The following is a 19,913-nucleotide window of genomic DNA, read 5'->3' on the forward strand; positions in this document are numbered from 1 at the left end:
AGAGTAAGAGAGGAGGAGGGCGTGAGGACAGGCAGGAAGGAGGACCAGGAGGCGGAGAGCAGGAGAGAAGGGAGGGAAGGACAGAACGAGCAGACAGGCGGACATCCTTACCAGGGCTCCCTCCAGCCGATCCTGGTTGTGGCTGTTTTGCTCCTCAGCCTCCCTGGTGGTCTTGACTGCGAGGTTCAGGGCTTCACGTAGGTCCATGAGACCAGCCTCATACTGGGCCAACTGGTCCCGAATGTGTGTGGCCAGTGCCTGGCTCTCCTCCCAGCGGCTGGCCAGCCGTTCCCGCACACGGGCCAGCACTGGCCAACACCAGAGTAGGAAGGTGGTTTTTCTGACAGCTAGACCCCTTCATGACCCGATCCCTGCTTAGTGCCCATCCAGCCCCCACCTGCCCCTCTGAAGCAGGCCAGGTGCTGTTCCACACTGACTGTCCCTGGGGTAGCCAGGGCCTATTCCTGCCAGTTCCCAGTCTCGTCTTACAGGGTTTGGCCCCACTCACTCCTCTGAGCTTCTTCCAGCTCGGCCTCTGCCACTGCCCGTGGGGCCCCCAGGTCACGGGCTCGCAGCTCCCGGAGTAGCCGTTCCACTTCCACCAGCTCCCAGCGCAGCAGCTCACCAGACGGGGCTGAGGCATTGGCTGGAAACACTTGGCCCATCTGAGACACCAGCTCTGCAAGGGAGAAGATCATGAGGGCTTGGGGCTGGCCTCTGCCTACCGGCTTCCAAGCCTGAGACTATCCCAGAGCATTGCGGCAGGCCACCAGTACATATCCCAGCGGCCCCCTGCTGTCTCCTAATGCCCTCTTAAGACCCGTTTCTGCCCTGCTCTCCCATAGCCTTCCCCTCTTGCAGCCACATCCTGCCCCCCATTCGGCCCACTCCTCAGCCAGCTATTTTCAGCTTAGTAGCCAGTACTCTGCTGAAAATTCACTGTCTGACCCTTTAGCTGGGCGAGGTTCTGTCATTAGCTTGAGAGCCCCAATTTGGTCACAGGTCTGTGCCTAAAGAGGTCTGTGAGTGTTCACAGTGGGGCTGTGTGAGAGTCAGCCCAGCTCATGGGATCTACAGACTCTGGTCAACCAGCCACTTGCCCAGAGGGACCTAAACATGTAGGACCAGGTCAGCTCAGAAAGACACACACCCCAACCCTGACCCTACTCATGCCCCCAACCTGGCACTAGACAGCCCACCCTGCTCTGGACCCATGAATCAGCCTGTCTTACTGTTCAGGGCACGGTCCATAGCACGCACGGTCTCCAGCAGTGTTTGTGCCCGGCCCAGAGTGGCCTCCGTGTTGTCCAGCAGCCGGCTCACCTGGTCTCGGACCCCTATGGCCTGTAGGTACAGTCTTCTTCAGCTGTGGTCTTGGTGGGTGCACGCAGGTACGTATGCAGGGTTACAAGGGAACACCCGGGATGGGGTGGCCAGGGAACTGGGGAAATGCTTGAGGGGACCAGGAGAAGGTGGTTTTGGTTTCATGGAGTTCCTGGGGGCTTCCAAGTGTGAGGGCTTCCTGAGGGAAGGAGCACCCCAGGCCACTGGGGTGGGGTCCACAGGGTCCTGCCTGATTGCCTAGCTGCTCCGCATCCTGCTGGAGGCTTGCACTCTGTCGCTCCAGGGTCTGCAGCTGCTGTGTTGTCTGGTGGCGGGGGCCCGATGGGCTTCGGAGACGATTCTGTGGAGAGTGGGAAGTGAGTACCACATGGCCAGCTTGGGGGTAGGTAGAGAGGACAGAGAGGGCAGGCATGAGATACCTGCAGGTCGGCAATGGAGGCATTCAGCCTGTGCAGCCTGACCCAGGCTGCAGAGCTGGCATTGATGCCCATCAGCTGCTCACGGATGGAAGGGAGAAGAGCACCAGCTCGCTCAAGGTCATCCAAAAGCAAGACCACACAGTGGTCACACACTGCAGGAAAGGAGGAATGGGCACTGAGGGGACAGGCCAGTTGGGGGTCACAGGGTCAGACATAACAGGAAAGTATGACGAAGCCAGCAGCAGAGGCCAACACCAGGGTCATGGGTAGTAGGGAGTGGCCTGATCAGGTCAAGAGTTAATTAGGGAAATGGTGTCCGTATAGAATCAGGGGTCAACATGGAATCACGAGATCTGCCAGAGAGGCACATGGGGTTGGCACAAAAGACTAAACTGAGCTGAAAATGTCGAGGTACCAGGGGTCAGAGATCAGCAAGGGGGTTCCAGTTAGTTGCAGGCCCTCATGGGGTCAGGAGGGAATTGGGAGACCTGGATATGTCTACTGGGGAGAACCCAGGGGCCGCGTGGTCAGCTCAAAGGGGCAGCAAATGACGGGGGTCAGTATTTGAGATACTCCAACTTGAGAGTAGGAGGGTGGACAAGCAGCATGGAGTCGTGGGGGCCCTCGGGAAATGGAGACAGACAGCTGGGGTTCCTCTGAGGTGCTGAGCTTAATATGGGGAACACCAGGTCAGAATGGGCCTGGGAACCCCACGCCACCAGGTGGGGCTGAGAAGGTCGGGTAAGAAGGAAGATAAGGGTACGGTGAGGCGAACCTTCACAGTGTACGCCGTGGCCCCCAGGCCCGCCTGGCACGGGCACCTGGTGCTGCTGGCTGCAGGTGTCACAGCGCTCCCCACCTAGTCCTGGGGGACAGGTGCAGCGGCCCGTGTGTGGGTCACAGTGGCCTCGGGGGCACTGGCACCCTGTGGCAAGAGGGACAGATAAACATGGCTATAGGTACCACAGAAAGATGCCTGCTTCTCCACGCCGCCCACCCACACTCCTGCAGCCCTGCCTGTACTTACGCTGGCAGCCCTGCTCCGGGAGCCCCCAGTAGCCTGGGGCACACTCGCGGCACTGGGGTCCTGCTGTCCCTGGCTGGCAGTGACACTGTCCGCTCTGAGAATGGCACTTAGAACCTTCTGCAGCTGGTCCACAGGCACAAGGACGGCAGCCCTGGCACTGCTCGAAGCCAAAGTGCCCTTCCTGTGACAGACCCTGCAGTTACAGCCTGCCAGCCCCCAAGACCCCACTTCCTCCAGGCCTGGAAACTCAGGCTACCTTAGGCTCCTCAGATCCAGCCAACCCACCCTCAAGCCTATCCCCACAAAGGCCAAAACTCTCCCCCCAGGACACCTCCTCCACAGGCCTGGTCCCTCCCTCCAGCCTGCCCCATCCTCAGCCCTACCAAACAGTGGTCACAGCGTCTCCCAGTCACACCCGCCTTGCACAGGCAGCGCCCACTCTGGGGATCACAGGTCTCTGTCCCGCAAGGGGAACAGTCGCACCCTGCAGGAATTGGGGGATATGACAACTGCTCCAGGGGGTACCCCTACACTCCCAGTCCTCCCCAAAACACAGCCCACCAGTTCCTGCTGCTTTTCCCATTGTCTGGTCCAGGCCTCTCACACCCCATGGTCACCACCTCCCTAGTCCAGCCTGGCCCTCCTTCCTGTAGCCTTGCCCTAGTATGCCCTGAAGGGGACAAGGGCAAGACAGGGTCTGACCATGGGGCTGGCCACGAGGGAAGACCTGACTGTGAAGAAAAGGAGCTCAGTCACACCGGCACTTAACCTGTTCCCAGGGTGGACCCAGCATCCCATCCAGTGCTTACGGGTGCAGTTGCCGGGCAACAAGGCATTGCCATAGAAGCCAGCAGCGCAGCTCTCACAGTGGGGCCCAGTGGTGTGGCGAAGGCAGCCTCGGCAGGCACCAGTCAGAGGGTCACAGTCACTGAAGATCATGTTGGGGTCTCCATTGCCACTGCAGTCACAGGGCTGGCAGGAGCTGCCCAGCACCAGGGGGTTCCCAAAGTAGCCGGGTGCACACCTGAGGACGGGTGGTAAGGAGAGAAGGGGGTGGTAAGGGCCCTACTCAAGGTACCCTGCGGTCTACACTCGGGCTCACCCCACCAACTCACCGTTCACAGGAGGCCCCGGCATAGCCTGGTCTACAGAGGCATTGGGTTTGGCCATTTCGTAAGATGCAGCCTTCTGCGAAACTGTAAGGATGAGACAGTCACTACATACCTGCACCTCTCCATCCTATGTAGAGGGGCTCCAGGAAGGGGGATACAGAGGGGACCAGGTACGGCTTACTTGTTGGAAGGCACTGCCAGGGGGCAGGGACAGCTCACACAGGGAGCCGTAGGGTCGTCAGGCCTACTGCTCACAAAGCCAGCCTGGCAGTGCTCGCAGTGGTCCCCTTCTGTGTTGTGTTGGCAGCCCTGGGGTTCAGTGGAAGGTTAGTGCTCAAAGCAGGCACGTTGCACTCTACCCCAAGCCAGCTGGTACCCTGGGTCAGGGGCCTGAGTTTTTCTGGAACCACAGGCCCAAAGACCCTAGGGTCTTCCCTGGCCACCCGACCTTGGCAGATTCTACTTACCACACAGACTCCAGAGCTAGGAAGGCAGCGGTCTGAATGGCCATGGCACTGACAGAGCACACATCGGCCCAGGAAGAGACCTTTGATGTCCCGGTAATAGCCAGGGGCACATTCCTGGGGGAAGGCAAGCAGGGCAGACAAGAAAGGCAGCACACAGGTCAGCTCCTGGGGACCTGCTTACACAGTGGGGCCAGGGGCTGTAGGGATATCATGCTCCTGGAACACAAGCCTCCAAGGTTGGAAGCCAGCACTGCTGGGCCTGTCTAGCTGGAGACAGACCCTGAGTGTGGTTGTGGCCCAGCCTCAGGACTGACCAGGCTGTGGGACTGGTGTCCAGTCACAAAACTTACCCCAAGAATCATATTAGACAATACAGAACTATGGGCAGATGGATGCAGGTGAGGGAGGGGGTGACGGCTAACTGGGCATCAGGATGTGTGGAGGGTGATGGTTGTGTGAGGGACAGGGTGGACAGGAATAGAGCAGCTGTGCATGTGGAGGGAGGGCACTGGTGAACGGATGGCAAAGACAGAGGTGGCAATGGAGCAGCCGATTGTGACTAAGTAGACTGGCAGGTTAGCAGGGAGGAAGACACATGGGCAACAGAGGTGGGGCAGATAGAGAGCATACCTCACCTAGCATGCGCAGGGAAAGGACCTATGGTGGGGTCACCTTTGTGGCTAAACCCCACCGTCACCACCTTACCTGGCATGAGTCCCCACGGTAGTTGGCAGGGCACATGCATAACTCCACATTGCTGGCTGGAAGCCCCCTGCCAGCTTCACTAGCCACCTCAAGGATCACCCTACGCAGGGAGACAGCTGAGGAGATCTGTGAGAAGAGGGCGCGGATTTGCAGCTGCTCCAGGCTGGCCAGCACCATCATAAGTTCCTCACGGGACACCGCATTGTGAGTCTCCACGTGCCGGAAGTTCCCCTGTGGGATCAAGACGGGACCTCAGTGGAGGCAGCAGAGTGCAGAACACTCACGTAGGAGACAGAGGTCACACAGGTCAAAGCAGACAGTTCCAGCAGTCAGCTGGGGGAAAGCCAGCAGCTGGTCCCCTACCTCACGCCACACACCAAACTCAACTCCAGGCATATTAAAAACTTAAACATGCAAAGAAAATAGTTTAGGCTTTTAGGAAAAAAATAGATGACCTCGGAGAGACAAATACTTTCATAACAAGACACAAAATGGAACAAACATGAGAACGTGATAAACTTGAGTGCGTTAAGAAAGAACCTGCTCATTAAAAGACAATTTAGATGTCAGGAAACGGGTGGGGGTTGGCCTTAGTCTGGCAACTATTAGAGACTGATTACTACTGGGTGAAGGACAGTATGCCTTACCAACAATCCCTAGACAGGCTGACTAGACTCCAGTGGATGAACTTGCACTGAAGGGTCCTTGAGTATAAATGCTTGACTGGATAGGACTTAACATGTGTGGCAGAAACATAAGGTCCAGTAGGGGGTTGGAGGGACATGGATGGAAGAGGGAGTCTAAATTTGATTAAGAACTATGTATGAAATGTACGAAAGTCCGAAAAAAAAACAATTTAAAAAAGAACAAGCCACAGGGCTGGCAAGACGGCTCAGTGGATAAAGGCATCCTCCTTCAAGCTCAGTGACCTGAGTTCAATCCCTACGACCCATGTGGTCACATGGTAAAAGAAGGAAACCAACTCCTGCAAACTGTCCTCTCTAACCTCTACATGCATACAGTGGTACGTATGTGATCACACATACATAAACACAGTCAATAAATTAAATGAAACAAGCTTTAAAAAAAAGAACAAGATAAAACTTCTAAGAAGACAGACAGCTGTTGATGTAGCCAGAGTGAAGCCTGGGGCTGGAGAGATGGCGTAGCAGTTAAGTACACTGCTGCTCTTGCAGAGGAACCAGGTTCTGTTCCCATACCCACACGGCAGCTCACAAGTGCCTGTAACTCCAGTTCCATGGGCTGTCCCCTCTGACTTCCGCTGGTTCTGCTACATACTTGGTATGTAAAAACTCATACAGGCACACACACATAAATAAAAATAAACTTTTTTTAAAAAGAGGATTTGTCCCAGGAATTCTCATTAAAAAGAGAAAAGTTCTCAAATAGATAAGATTAACGTGTCAAAGAGGCACAGAGAGCCAAGCTGGAGAGGCTGCTCCCAGAGCAGGGAGGAACTCATTAAGTAGACTAGGCTGACCTCAATCTCAGAGATCCACCTGTCTCTGCTGGGGTTTAAAGGTGTGTGTCAACAAGCCTAGCTCTGTTTACCCCCTGTAATCAAGGATTTAAAAACCAGTGATGACCCACTCATAAGTGACCAGAAACGAGGCCCACTGACCACTGTCCCCTCCTGCCACTAGGCTGTTTTCCATTGTGAAAAGCACAGATGCTCCGGCCCCTTTGGGCCCTTCCTGGGCTGGGCTGGACTCCAGGCCAGCTCTTCTCACCTCCACCAGTTGCAGCTGCCCCCGATGAATGTGGCCAGGCAGAGGATATGATGGTTCCAGGAAGGCAATGCTCATCTGATTGCCCTGAGAGACAGACACATGGGTCAGGAAAGGGCTGGCAAGTGGGCTAAGCCACAGTCCTAGGCAACTACACCCACCCTGTTCAACTACCTGCAGCACTACATCAGGCCTGCTCTCAGTAGGAATGAAGATGTCCCCACGCTGAGTCTCTGAGTGTAGCTCATAGCGGAGGGTCCCACCATAGGATGACACCTGGAACCGACATAGTGAGAGCGGTCTCCCTCCTTCCCTCCCTGGAGCTGGGCCCACACCCACTCCTTACCCCGCCAGGGTACCTGTCAAGCTCCCTCTACAATGCGCCTCCAGGGTCCCTGGATGTAACGTCATTGCCATTCACCCTCCCTGGCTCCTCAGGGAAAATGGCTGCCCTTGGAGCGCAGGCTCCCAAACCCAATTCTTCTGCTCACCCTGTCCCCCAGGTAGGAGGATGGGGCCTGCCAGTACAGCTCTGAGAAAGTGTCGGCCACATGGCGCAGGTCTGCGTGGAGCAGCTCCATCTCGGCCCGTCGCTCATGGGGTATCACCTGCCGGTCAGTGCTCAGCAACACCCAGCCTTCCATATCCATGAACTGCGGGCACATGTGTGGGTCACACAGGGCGCATGCCTGGCCTTGCCCTGCATCCCGGTCCCCTCTGGTGGCTCCTGCCGCAGTCCTAGGCCAGGGAAAGATACCTCATGGCGGGCATGGGTTGAGCTCCCGCAGCGCTCCGTAGCCCCAAAGCAGAAGCAGCGGGTGCAGCCCTTGGGGTTGGCGGCTTCAAGGGAGAAGGTCCCCAGGCGACACTGGTCGCATCTTAAGCCCTGCACGTTCTCCTAAGGGAAGGCAACAAAAGTCAGATGGCTGTGCTAGAGCCCAGACCATGGCTCAGTGTTACCCCTTGCCCTCCAAAATCCTCCAGAAGTTCCAAATGCCTTGGAAGGCCATATGGAACAATTATCTCAACTGAAGGAAGGGGACCTGGGAAGAGACCTAGGAATGGGCTCCTGCTTACCTTGCAATGGCATTGGCCTGTGAGGGGGTCACACACACTAGGCATGGTGCCGGCCTCATGGCAGTCACAGGGGCGGCAGCTGGGATAACCATAGAAGCCTGGGGCACAGGTATCACAGCGGCGTCCAGCCACGTTGGGTCTGCACCTGACAACATATAAAGACCAGCTGAGTCCCTCCAGCCCTGGGTTGTTAATAGCCCAGGGATCCCCAGTCCCCAAAGCATCTTCTGAGAACCACAAGGGTGGGTTGTGGCGGTGAGGGGCGACGCTGTCCCGACCCACGAGCTCCCAAGGCTACAGGGATGCCATGAAGACTCTCACTTGCACTGGCCACTGTCCACATCACAGGTAGGGTCTGTCAACTCCTGGACGCCGGGCCCTGAGCAGTTACACTCCTCACAGCCGACAAGGGGGTGGCAGCCAAAGGTCTGTGGCTGGCAGACTAGGCAGTCCGGGGTGACAGTGCGTGGTGGGCAGATGCAATGGCCCGTGAGCTCGTCACACAGGCGGGCACCGCAGTCACAGGCTGTGAAGGTAGATGTCACTGTCCCTTCTGCCCCACTCAAGCCCCCAGCCCTTAAGGATGTGTTGGGAAAAGGCCAGAGACCCCATTCCCGTTCCGTCCCTCCTATAGGCTCTTGACATGAACAAATTGATGTGCCATTGTCAGGGGCTGCCAGACCATCTCAGAACCTTCTAGAGAAGCCCATAAAGCAGATGAACTATATCCAGGCCACTAGCTGCCTGAAACTCACGTACAGAAAGTGGCAGAGCTAGTCCGCTAGGCTCTAGAATGCTCCCAAGCAACATACCCCTGGTTCCCAGTGTACCCCAGCCCCCAGGGAGTCCTTGGATCCCAAGGCTCCCTGGCTCTTATGCTCCCAGCACTGGGTACTCACGTCTGCAGTTGGGGAAGCCCCAGTAGCCGGTCGCACAGCGGGAACAGTCTCGACCAATGACATGGGCCCGGCAGGGACACTGGCCCCCAAAGGGCTCACACGTGGAGCCTGTGGCACCCACCTCGTGGCAGCCACAAGGCAGGGCCCCATTATTGTAGAAGAGAGAGAGGGAAGTGGCGGCTTTCTGGCAGAATGGGGATGAGCTGCTGGCACTACACAGAGAAGTGGGAGGTAGGATTGGCTCCTGGTCTGCATCCCTGCCCCAGACCCATCCTGCCCCAACCTGGCCCACCTGATGTGGTAGCCATGGGAGGCACAGTGGCTGATGAAGTCATAGGACTTGTCCAGGGGTTCCTCTCGAAGGTAGCTGGGATTGTACACATCCTCAGGGATAATAAGAACGTAATCCTAGGGGACAAGGACCAGGTTACAGGAATATGGCCAGCACCGTTATGTAGGCGGGAATGGAGAGTGGGGCAGCCCCCACCCCCCAAACTAGCTAAGGCCAGGGTATGGAAGTCCTAGTCACATATCCAGGCCACTTGGGAACGAGGTGAATATGTCACAGCTTGGGGACAGTGAAGAGGCAGTGGGGCTGGCCAAGCCTCCAGGACTGCTTATGGCCTCCTCCCTGCTCGCCCATCATCCAGGCCCCACTTCCTCTGTGAAGGCCCCTCGGAAAGTTAGGCCCAGTGGCTCAGCTCTCAGGACGCCTCTGGAGCCTCACATGGTAGTACCGTGGGTCCTCAGAGGCAGAGGCTACTCAACTTGGCACCCGGCATGAGAGAGGTCCCAGGGGCCAGGGGTACACTCTGTCACACCCAGTGGTATGACAGGCATAAAGGAAGACTAGTCTTCAAGTGGGACACCAGCCCCACGCCTCACCAGCCAGAGCCACCGGCCTTCGGGTACACGCACGGTCACGGTGAGCTCATTGTCTGTCACATCCAGCACAGTCTGGCCTTCACACAATACCAGAGTGCGGCAGCCATAACCATGTGGGCAGAAGCTGGCATTGGCGTGGCCTGGCAGGGGAAGAAAAGAGGTCAGGCCCCCAACACGGACCACTCTGGTTACACAGCCGCCCTATCCCCCTACACGGACCACTCTGGTTACACAGCCGCCCTATCCTAGTGTAGAGCACAGTTGGAGATATGAGGGACAGGGGACACAGACAGGGCAGGCCTGGTGCCAAGAAGTAGACACGATGATGTCATAGGCAGAGAGCCTGCATGCAGCCCTTGAGACCAGGCCTCCCTCTTTAGGAATTAGCCACCACCACATATGACCACCCCTATGAGCACGTGGCCAAGTCGGCCAAGTGTCTTGTAACAATCATTTGCTTCGCCATGTGTGACAGAGAATCAAACCAAGAGAATGTAATGCAAGGAACAGGTGTTGAGACAGGACTTCTGGGAATGGGACAGATGGGGGGGCTGCCACTCTCAGTGGCCCTGGAGTAGCATTTGAGAACTGGCGGCAGCCAGCTGTGCTCTCCAATACTGTGGTGCACATGGCTACTCACCCTGCCAGATGCGGCCCCCGTTGATAAGTACCTCCACAGGGAAGGTAGGGTGGGCTGGCTGGTAGCCATGTAGCAGGAAGGCGTAGCGGCCCAGGGTAGGCACATGGGTGGTGAAGACCACAGTGCCCTGAGGGAAGAGTTTCCAGTGAGTGGAGACATGGGTGAACAGCCAGCCCCATGGCTGCCTGAAGCACCTGCCACGTGGTGGTGGAGCCCAGGAGCCCAGAGTCCTGTCCACCCCTTGCCCAGTGGATGCCACAGTCCAGCTCAAAACCCTCACCTGTGGATGGCGCAGTAAGGTGGGCTCTGAGTCAGGGTCCACGGCAGTTGGGGGCCGAGGCTGTGGTCCGGCTGGAGGTGCACCTGGTGTGAGTGCTTGTGACTGGGTCAGAGGAAGGTCAGGAGACAGTGGCAGGACCTGGCAATCCCTGAGGACGATGGGCTGAGGTGGCTTCAGGAAGCGGGAAGGCAGACAGGCAGCCCTGGGGAGCGCTAGGAGTGAGGGTGTGATCCAGGTTAGTGGATCCCCAGCCACCCTAGCTACTCCTGGCGCCACTACCTGCTGGGATTGAAGGTGCCATGACTGCTCACACAGTGGACCCGGGGCTCCACGAACTCCATGCTGAACTCCTCCGTGGGTACCAGGGTGACACTATGCTGTGGACAGAAGGATAAAATGTTTTTGTGCCCTGGGCAGCCATGGACAGGAGGTAGAGTGGACAAGGATAGCTAGTCACATAATCTGGACCCCAGGAGCCCATGGAGCCCGTGCTCCCAACCATTCTTGTTTTCTGTCTGGACCACAACCTTGGATGCAGAACCAAGGACAGTTCCTGAGGTTTGGGGGCCCCACCCTGCCCCTCACAGCACCTCCCATCTGTCTTCTCTGTTTCCAGTCACACAGTTCCATCTTGGGTTCCCTCAGCTCTATATATGTTTAAAACACATCAGAGGGCTGGAGAGATGGCTCACTGTTCTTACAGAGGACCCGGGTTCGAATCCCAGCACCCACATGGCAACTAACAACTATCCGTAACTACAATTCCAGGGGAATTCGAGGCCCTCTTTTGATCTCTGTGGATATTGCATGACACACGGGTGCACTTATATACATGCCAGAAATACACTCATTCACATAAGACAGTAAATAAAATACTTTATGCTGGGTGTGGTGGCGCACGCCTTTAGTCCCAGCCCTCGAGAGGTAGGGGCAGGCAGATTTCTGTGAGCTCAAGGCCAGCCTGGTCTACATAGTGAGTTCTAGGCCAGCTGGGGCTACAGGGAGGCCCTGTCTCAAAAATACCAAAAAAAAAAAAATAATAATAATAATAATTTAAAACACACTAGAGGAAGATGCCCCAGGGGCAAGGGCTGAAAGGGCCTCACCAGGAAGAAGTGCGCTTGCTCGGCTATGAGCCGGACACTGGCCTCGGAGTCCAGGTAGAAGCTGGCCAGGTGGTGCTGGGCGTCTCGAGCCGGGCCCCGGCACAGGGAGCTGTGGGAAGGGATGGTCAGTGAGTGGCAGCCTTGCGTGGGGCCTCCCACCAACCCATCCTTGTTGCACACTTACCTGTATGGGCAGGGGTAGAGGGTAAGCAACCCCTGCTGGGAGGCTCTCTGGGGGGTGTGCACTGCCACACCCACCTCCTGGTGGGCATCCTCACTGGCATATTCCACCACCAGAGCATAGCGGCCGGGCCGAGGCACTGTCATCTCAAGCTGAATGTCCACCTTGGGGAGGAGAGGGTGATCAGAGGCCTATGGCCCCTTATCCTTTCCATATCTGCCCACCACTATCTGCTGGGCATAACCAATTATTGGTGCCCAAGGCATCTCTAGACAAGAGGAGAAGGCCAATCCACATCATAGTAGGAGCAGGAAAGCTACGTCATCTCCTGTTTATACCCAATGCCCATCAGATACAGCAGCAGCAACTCTGGGCCAAGCATGCCAGCTCAACCATGCCACCCACAGCCTTGTCTTGTACCTACACACTCTGCCACTGAGGTAGGACCCCTCCCCCAGACCGAGGCCCATAGCACCCACCCCTCCACGGGCCCTCAGATACCCACATCGCTGCCCAGGCAGGCAGCCAGAGGCGGATGTGAAGGGCTGAGCTGCTCTGTGGGGCATGGCCGTGGCAGGCTGTTGTCATGGCTACACAGGGCCTCAGACCCAGCTGCTGAGGGGAAGCCATCCAGGGGGAGGTAGGTATGGAGGAGGCAGCTGGGGAACAGAGATTAAGGTCAGCACAGGTCCACTTAGGAAGCAGCCCCACCCCATCCTGTGGGGCCTTACTTCTCGGTGGAGTGCAGGGCTGAGGGCCGGTAGGTGCAGGCCTCGGTTACTCGGTGCTGTAGGAGAGCTGCCTCATAGTAGGCACTGGGCAGCAGAACGACATAGTCCTGGGGGAAGACAGAAGGAGGACTGAGGCTCTGAGGCCCAGGACCTGCCCCAACCCCACTGTGACCCTTGCCTCACCAGGAGTACGCCTTCAGCCTCCACAAGCAGGGCCCAGATGCCAGGGTTCAGCACGAAGGGCTCCCCAAAGCCCCTCTGGGGTACAGTGACGAAGGCAGGTTCTGTAGTTGGTGGGAAGGCCACTGGCTGGCTTTGCTCTGTGCCTGGGGGGTAAGATGCCTGGACTGAGTCCTCAGGGCCCTGCAGGCTGTACTACCCTCATGCACTGGGATGGTGGGCCAGGACGAGGATGATACAGTAGGGCCTATCACCCTCACATGACTTGGGAGGTGGAGTGTGGGGTGGAGACATGGGCAGGGCACGCCCCCCCAACTCACAATTGGTACAGCTAGCAAGCTTGCCCTCCTCACGCACAGAGACTCGCCCATTCACACTTGTGGATCCACGGTTGACGTATCGGAAGACCAGCCGAAAGAGGTCAGGGGAGGTCACGTTCAGCCTGGCCACGATCCTGGGCTGTGGTGGGTATGAGACAACAGGGTCACCTCTCCGACCACTGCTGACCTGTGTCTCATAACCCCTAGGTGCTGCTTACATCTTGGCAGCCCCAGGAGACACAGTTGGCTCCCCTTCTGCCCAGAGCACTGGAAGGGGACAGCACGGCCCACCTGGATGGGTGCCATGTGTGCATAGCCTCTCCAGCTGAAGTTCTCAAACTCCAGGTGGTTGAAGCCAAAGCGTACGGCGTGGCCCTCAGGTGTGACCGCCTCCTCCAGCTCCAGTCGTAGGTGGTGCAGGTCGGGCAAGTAGTGGTCTCTCACCGGCCTGTAATGGCACAGGTGTCTTGGTGGGACAGGCACTGGCCTTACTTGGCCATCCAAATTCCCAGGGTCCCCTGTGGGTTCATGATGAGAGACATACGGGGCCACGTACATGCTGCCTCCCCAACCCCGGCCCAGCCAGCAGGAGGCACCTACTCGCTACAGGTAGGGCCCTGGGTGTTAGGGCGGCACCGGCAGGCACCCGTCCTCGGTTCACAGCCCTGACCTAGTGCACCACCAATATCACACCGGCAGCCTGCGTCGATAAAGAACAAGGTCAGTTCAGGCCTTATAGGCAGGCCTCTGGTCTCCACCCACCCTCAAGTGAGTGGCTGAGAAGTCAACTTAACCCTTAGTATCTCCCTAGGGCTCAGGGGCAAGGGAACTGGGATTAGTGATGTCTGTCATGAACAAAGGGAGCAAATGCCATGTGTCAGAGCAGAAACAGTGTCTTTCCTTTCTACCCTAAGCACAGTGCTAGCTGAGGCCAGTCCAACATCTGGGCCTCACTGTGCTGAGGCTCTGGTGGACCATTCCAGACATTGCTAGAGTGGGATCCTTACCTATCTGACCCCCTTGTCCCTCCCTGGGCCTCAGTTTCCCAGTGCGCAAAGTACATCATGGATGGGGGGACTGAGGACCAGTGGGTGAGCACTCACTGCGGCAGCCAAAGTAGTCAGCCTGATCCAGGCCAAAGAAGCCATCCTTGCAGGCTGAGCAGGTCTGGCTACACACATGGGCCTTGCAGAAGCACTGGCCATTGCCCTGGTGGGAGAGGAAGTGGGACTTGGTGGGGTAGAGTTCCAACCCACTTGGCCAACAGGCCCCAAATCCTTGACATTTAGACTCACTCACCAACTGGCACTCGGCAAGTCCACCCAGGGTGCCTCTCGGGTCACAGCTGCAGCCTGGGGATGGCAGAGCAGGACTGAGAGTCACGGGAGACAGTAGAGCTTGGGCTGTACCCCTCACCCCCTGAACCTTCCCTTTGGGGCAGACTCACGGGTGCAGCCCTTGGGGTTGCTGGGGCTCAGCCCCCAGTACCCAGGTTTGCAGTGATCACAGCTTGGCCCTTCCACGTGAAGCCGGCATGTACAGGGAGCCTGTGCCTAAGAGAGGGTAAGACCATGGGTCACAATGGGTCCTTGCCTTCCTCCCCATAACCCTCAGCTCTGGAGTCCTATCAAGAGAGAGGAAGGGGCTAAGGCCCCTCAGGCACTGCTGGCCCTTGTCCGGCAGTCACCCTAAGTAGGGACAAAGGACCAGCAGGAGTAAACAGGTCCTCCCTGAGGTTGCCATAGTAACTGAGCAGCAGACAGGAAGTTAGGTCTCTCTGGGCTCGGGACTTTTAGCTTGACCTATCCCCACTCCTCCATCCCCACACCGCGGGCAGTCCTATGCTCACCTCAGGAAGGGCAGGATTGGCTGGGGCCAGGCCAGCAGGATGACAAGAACCAGCTGAGGAGAGATAACTAAGCCTCAACCACTCACTTCTCTGACTGACCCCATGGCCAAGGGCCTCCCAGCCCCACAGAGAACCCAAGTCCCCATGGGTGCATGCACACTTCCCGTGGCTGTGGACAGGTATGAAAGTGAGCACCTACCCGCTCCAGCTCCCACGGTGAGGGCACACACGCTCCTCCACCATAGCATGTGCTGATGAACACACATGAAGGTGCCCACAGCACCATAGCATGTGGATACAAGCATGAACTCACATGAACTCGCCCACATGTGAATGCACTCACATGAACATGCACATAGAGCAACCACATGAACAGCTGCATATACGTTTACAAAGCTTAGGAAGACACATAGCACACAGACACACTGCCAATGAACACAGCATACAAACAAACTTACACACACACACAGCACACGGACCCAGCAGCAGAGCACACACAGTCCCTACACACACATACAGACATCTCTGTAAACAGCACACAGAGCACAGAAATAAGACCGCCTTTTGCAACCCCACCCCTGGCTCACCTTCGCAGTAGGGGAAGTTGTAGGCACCTGGCATACACATGTCACAACGCAGCCCTGTCACACGGGGCCGGCAGCTACACTGCCCAGTCTGGGGGTCACAGGTTACGTGCAGGGAACCATCGGCGGAGCAGTGGCAGGCTGTGGGATGTAGTCAGGGTGTGGGCGCAAGGCGGGGCTGTGTGCTGGGCACCCCCCATTCTCTCAAGACACTCACGGATACAGTTGGGGAAGCCGTGGAATCCAGGGCTACACTCCTGGCAAGCGGTGCCTGTGTAGCCGGGGCGGCAGCGGCACGAACCACCCATTCCACAGTGCTGGTCCAGGGCCCCTCGAGGGTCACAGGCACAGGCTGTGGGCACATGGGAGGTCAGGCACTATTCCTGTGGGACAGCCCAACCCCTTCCTGTCCTAACTTTCTGCTTACCGTGACAGTTGGGGTAACCGTGGTAGCCTGCGAGGCAGTGATCACAGTGAAGGCCATCAAACCCAGGTTGGCACCGGCAGCGGCCGGTCTCATCACAGCCTTCCGGCAGAGTTCCTGAAGGACTGCAGCCACACACTGCAGTCGGGTGTTATGGTGAACCAGGGGTAGACTGTGCCTCAGGGGCCCCAGCCACCCATGCCCATGCCCATGTGGAGGGACACCACTCACGCTGGCAGAGAGGGAAGCGGAAATAGCCAGGGGCACAACGATCACATGCAGCCCCCTCAAAGCCCGTGCGGCATGTGCACTGGCCTGAGTCTGGGTCACAGAGGCCATCAGCCACCCCAGGGCTGGAGCACTGGCATGCTGCAAGGGGAAGGCCAAATGTTCAGTGAGTGCTTGGCTAGCGTAGGGAAGTTCATGGGTGGGGTGACTGGGAGGGGGTCACACTCACGTTGGCAGCCAGGGCCATAGAACCCAGGTGCACAGAGCTCACAGTGGGTACCCTGGAAGTTGGGTTTGCACACACAGCGTCCAATCCGAGGGTCCTTCCGGCAGGCATTGCCCTGTGTCCCCGCGGCACTGCAATCACAATCTATGAGGAAGGTGGGAGGAAAGAGGTTTTGATGAGAGAGCACCCAGCCCATCTGGAAAACCAGCCAGAGTCACATTCTTATACATTTTACATGGTACAAATTAGAATCTAAGCAATGTAGGAATCCCCAAAGGGGCACTTTAGAAAACAGTGTTGTGCAGCAAAAAAACCCACAACTATTTCTGTGTCACACAGGCATTGGTAACAGGTTCCCAGTTAGCTACAAGCCCAAATGAAGGGAGAACAAAGGCCCAAACGATGGTCTAAGAAAAAAAGCCCGTCAGGTGCCCCGAGTCACGTGGGAAAGGAACGTTGTCAACACCCTCTGATGTTCGTTACGGACAGGAATGATGGCTCGGGATTTGTCAGAAATTCCGAGGGGCTGACGCAAAGCCACCCCAAGCCCAAACAAAGCATGCTTTGCTGCTTGAGCCAGCCAAGGTTAAGAAAGGAAGAGTTAAGTGGGAAAGGCACTAGAAACAGGTGTAGCCTAGACAGTGCAGCAGGGACGGCTGGCGAGTTCCTTCTCCTAATGCTTATTATTTTTATTTTATGTGGATGAGTGCATTGCCTGCATCATATAAGTGCACCCGTGTCATGTGATGCCCATGGAGGTCGGAAGAGGGCAATGGGTTCCCCTGGAACTGGAGTTACAGATAGTTGTCGGCTGCCATGTGGGTGCTGGAAATCGAACCCGGGTCCTCTGCAAGAGCCATCTGAGCATCCCTCTAGCACCTCCTTCTCCAATATAAGCATCAAAGGTGTCCCTAGACTGACTGCGAGGAAACTCCAATCGGGGAATGCTTCTAGAGCCAGGGACTCAGATGGGAATGTGAGCTCAGTGAGAAGGTGTCAGGCAGTGCAGAGGAATCTGTGGGTCAGCAATGTGAGCCCAGGTAGAACGCGAGGCCATGGTGCTGGCAGGGTTGAGGAAGGACGCTGCAGTTAAGAACCCATGGACACCAGGCAGGACTCAGAGCTCACAGGAATGCGCAGGAGCAGGATAAACTTGGCTCTACTGTCCAAACTGAAGAGAATGGCAAAGGCATCATCCTAGAAAGTCTGAATTCTCTGTTAGAATGTGTCGGCTTATGTCTTGCATTCATGAGGCACTGAGTTCAATCCTCAGAACCCAAGTAAAAGAGAAGCAGGCACCATAGTACATGCGGAACTCCCCGAGCCAGGGAATCCTAGGGGACTCGCCGACCAGTCAGCCCTACCTAATAGGTGAGTCCCAAGCCAGTGAAGAACTGTCTTAAAAAAAGAAAAAAAAAGGGTCTGAGGAATGACATTTGAGATTGTCCTCTGACCTCTACATGCATGCACATGTGTGCACATGCACACACATGTGCACACAAAATGTGTCAGCTCAGAGAGCATTAACCAAAGACCAAATGGACTTAAATAGCATAATTTAAAAGGCTGTTTTGAGGACTGGAGAGATGGCTCAGTGGTTAAGAACAATGACTGCTCTTGCAGAAGACCTGGGTTCAAATCCCAGCACCCACATGGCAGCTAACAGCCGTCCTTAACTCTAGTTCCGGGGGATCCAACAGCTTCTTCTGACATCCGTGGGCAGTGCACGACACAGGTGCACTTACCTACATGAAGGCAATACATGCATACACATAAAATAAAATAATAAATTTTTTTTAAAAAGGCTGTTTTGATACACAGAAAGCAATGCCCAACAAAACAGTATTCCTATCAGAAGCCCAAAGCGTGACCTAAAGGGGACACATTCAGAAAAAAGATTTCAAATGTAAAAGACAAAGACAGAACCAGTCAGTGCTCCTACTCAGGTGTAGTGAAGGAGAACCGCATAAACACAACAAAGGACAACAACGCCAAGAGCACTCCGGAGGAAGAGGAATCCCCATCAAAATGAAAAATAAAATGAACAGAAATTACAGGCTGTCTAGAAAGGAACAATAATGAGTGCGCGCCGACCTCCAGATTCATGAACCAAAGCTGAACTTTGAGGAATATTCACAGCCTGAAGCCAGAGTTCCTTGGCCTCTACCCTCTAGAGGACAGCTGCCAATCAGAGCTCCCAAGCAGTCTCCAAAGACCAGCAACTATCTATTGCTGAGCCACCACCCTTGACTGAGACATAAAATTGCTTTAGGCCTTTGGAATTTCCGTTGTTGTTGTTTTGGTTTTTTGAGTTGAGGTCCTGCTGCATGGCCCATGCTGACCCCAAACTCCTGGGCTCAAGCAATCCTCCAGTCTCAGACTCCTAAGTAGCTGGGTCAAAAGGCAAGCTACTAGGCCTGGCTCTAACATTTAACAAGTAGATAATCCATCTGGAGGTGGCTCAGTCAGTAAAGGTGCTGCTGCTGAAACTGAGGACCTGAGTTTGAGCCCCTGGACCCACGTGGTGAAAGAAAAGAACAATTCCCACAAGCTGTCCTCTGACCACACATGTACCATGGTGTGTGCACTCTCTCACATACATGCACACAAAATAAATAAACAAACATGCAATAAAAATTAAAAGAGCTGGGCATGGTGGTGCACGCCTTTCATCCCAGCACTTGGGAGGCAGAGGCAGGCGGATCTCTGTGAGTTCAAGGCCAGCCTGGTCTACATAGTAAGTTCCAGGACAGCTGGGGCTACAGGGAGACCCTGTCTCAAAAAGACAAAAAAATAAAAAAACAAAAAACAAAACAAAACAAAAATTAAAAAGAAAGATAAGCCTATGCGCACCCCCCTGCTAGGCAAGCCCTGCGTCACTGAGCCACAGCACAGCCCTGTGATTTTAAGCTAATCTGCGGCAGAGCAAAGCACAAACATTTCTCAAGTGTTTTATAAAACCCCAATAAGACAACACACACACACAGGTGCCAACCAGTCTCAATGAAGAGCAGAATACAGGATGACCCTGGGTACCAATTGTGTACTTAACTGTAGCCTGGCCTGTGGAGAAAGGAAGAATCACTAATTGTTTACACCATGGAGCAGCAAATACAGAGCAAGGGCTCATCTGCCTACTTTTGTAAATAAAGTTTTATTGGAAGGCAGCCCACTTTGTTCCAGAATGGTCTACAGAGAGGCTGCCTGGTCCCCCACCCCACATCTGAGACACCTGCTGCCTGGTCTTTGCAGACATTTAGCTGAACCCTGGTTTGCATTACTGCTACAAATCTAAACATTTCCATATAAAAAAAAGAAACCATCCAAGAGCCAGCAGATAGGTGCAAATACTTGAGTCATTAAATGCCCCCAAAGTTGGACCCTAAGAACAGTGCTGGCAAAGCCACCTAAAATCAAAGCACCAGCCCTAAAAAAAATTAGTCTCAAATGCCTGATGGGGAGGAAAACAGCCATCTGGTAG

General features: G+C 55.7%; 1 protein-coding gene across 1 annotated transcript in view; it reads right to left on the reverse strand.

Annotated features, from left to right (window-relative positions):
- Positions 1-19,913, reverse strand: part of Lama5 (laminin subunit alpha 5) — a 51,512-nt gene that overhangs the window by 8,272 nt on the left and 23,327 nt on the right. Inside the window, exons 12-53 of the mRNA XM_008843240.3 lie at positions 16,436-16,576; positions 16,210-16,347; positions 15,982-16,116; positions 15,772-15,906; positions 15,558-15,695; positions 14,971-15,023; positions 14,569-14,674; positions 14,421-14,473; positions 14,225-14,330; positions 13,722-13,821; positions 13,413-13,569; positions 13,122-13,260; positions 12,805-12,947; positions 12,622-12,728; positions 12,396-12,549; positions 11,894-12,054; positions 11,710-11,818; positions 10,883-10,980; positions 10,604-10,805; positions 10,324-10,450; positions 9,684-9,823; positions 9,091-9,206; positions 8,799-9,010; positions 8,221-8,425; positions 7,900-8,044; positions 7,580-7,720; positions 7,314-7,475; positions 6,997-7,098; positions 6,826-6,909; positions 5,075-5,305; positions 4,370-4,483; positions 4,084-4,211; positions 3,906-3,986; positions 3,600-3,814; positions 3,174-3,274; positions 2,791-2,971; positions 2,539-2,688; positions 1,764-1,915; positions 1,574-1,684; positions 1,233-1,344; positions 509-679; positions 112-308 (exon numbers count right to left, since the gene is read on the reverse strand). Of these exons, the coding sequence (XP_008841462.1) occupies positions 112-308; positions 509-679; positions 1,233-1,344; positions 1,574-1,684; positions 1,764-1,915; positions 2,539-2,688; positions 2,791-2,971; positions 3,174-3,274; positions 3,600-3,814; positions 3,906-3,986; positions 4,084-4,211; positions 4,370-4,483; positions 5,075-5,305; positions 6,826-6,909; positions 6,997-7,098; positions 7,314-7,475; positions 7,580-7,720; positions 7,900-8,044; positions 8,221-8,425; positions 8,799-9,010; positions 9,091-9,206; positions 9,684-9,823; positions 10,324-10,450; positions 10,604-10,805; positions 10,883-10,980; positions 11,710-11,818; positions 11,894-12,054; positions 12,396-12,549; positions 12,622-12,728; positions 12,805-12,947; positions 13,122-13,260; positions 13,413-13,569; positions 13,722-13,821; positions 14,225-14,330; positions 14,421-14,473; positions 14,569-14,674; positions 14,971-15,023; positions 15,558-15,695; positions 15,772-15,906; positions 15,982-16,116; positions 16,210-16,347; positions 16,436-16,576 (5,753 nt within the window). The remainder of the gene's footprint in view (positions 1-111; positions 309-508; positions 680-1,232; positions 1,345-1,573; positions 1,685-1,763; positions 1,916-2,538; positions 2,689-2,790; positions 2,972-3,173; positions 3,275-3,599; positions 3,815-3,905; positions 3,987-4,083; positions 4,212-4,369; positions 4,484-5,074; positions 5,306-6,825; positions 6,910-6,996; positions 7,099-7,313; positions 7,476-7,579; positions 7,721-7,899; positions 8,045-8,220; positions 8,426-8,798; positions 9,011-9,090; positions 9,207-9,683; positions 9,824-10,323; positions 10,451-10,603; positions 10,806-10,882; positions 10,981-11,709; positions 11,819-11,893; positions 12,055-12,395; positions 12,550-12,621; positions 12,729-12,804; positions 12,948-13,121; positions 13,261-13,412; positions 13,570-13,721; positions 13,822-14,224; positions 14,331-14,420; positions 14,474-14,568; positions 14,675-14,970; positions 15,024-15,557; positions 15,696-15,771; positions 15,907-15,981; positions 16,117-16,209; positions 16,348-16,435; positions 16,577-19,913) is intronic.

The sequence above is a fragment of the Nannospalax galili genome, unplaced genomic scaffold (assembly GCF_000622305.1).
Source record: "Nannospalax galili isolate Female #2095 unplaced genomic scaffold, S.galili_v1.0 scaffold160, whole genome shotgun sequence".
Classification (NCBI taxonomy): Eukaryota; Metazoa; Chordata; class Mammalia; order Rodentia; family Spalacidae; genus Nannospalax; species Nannospalax galili.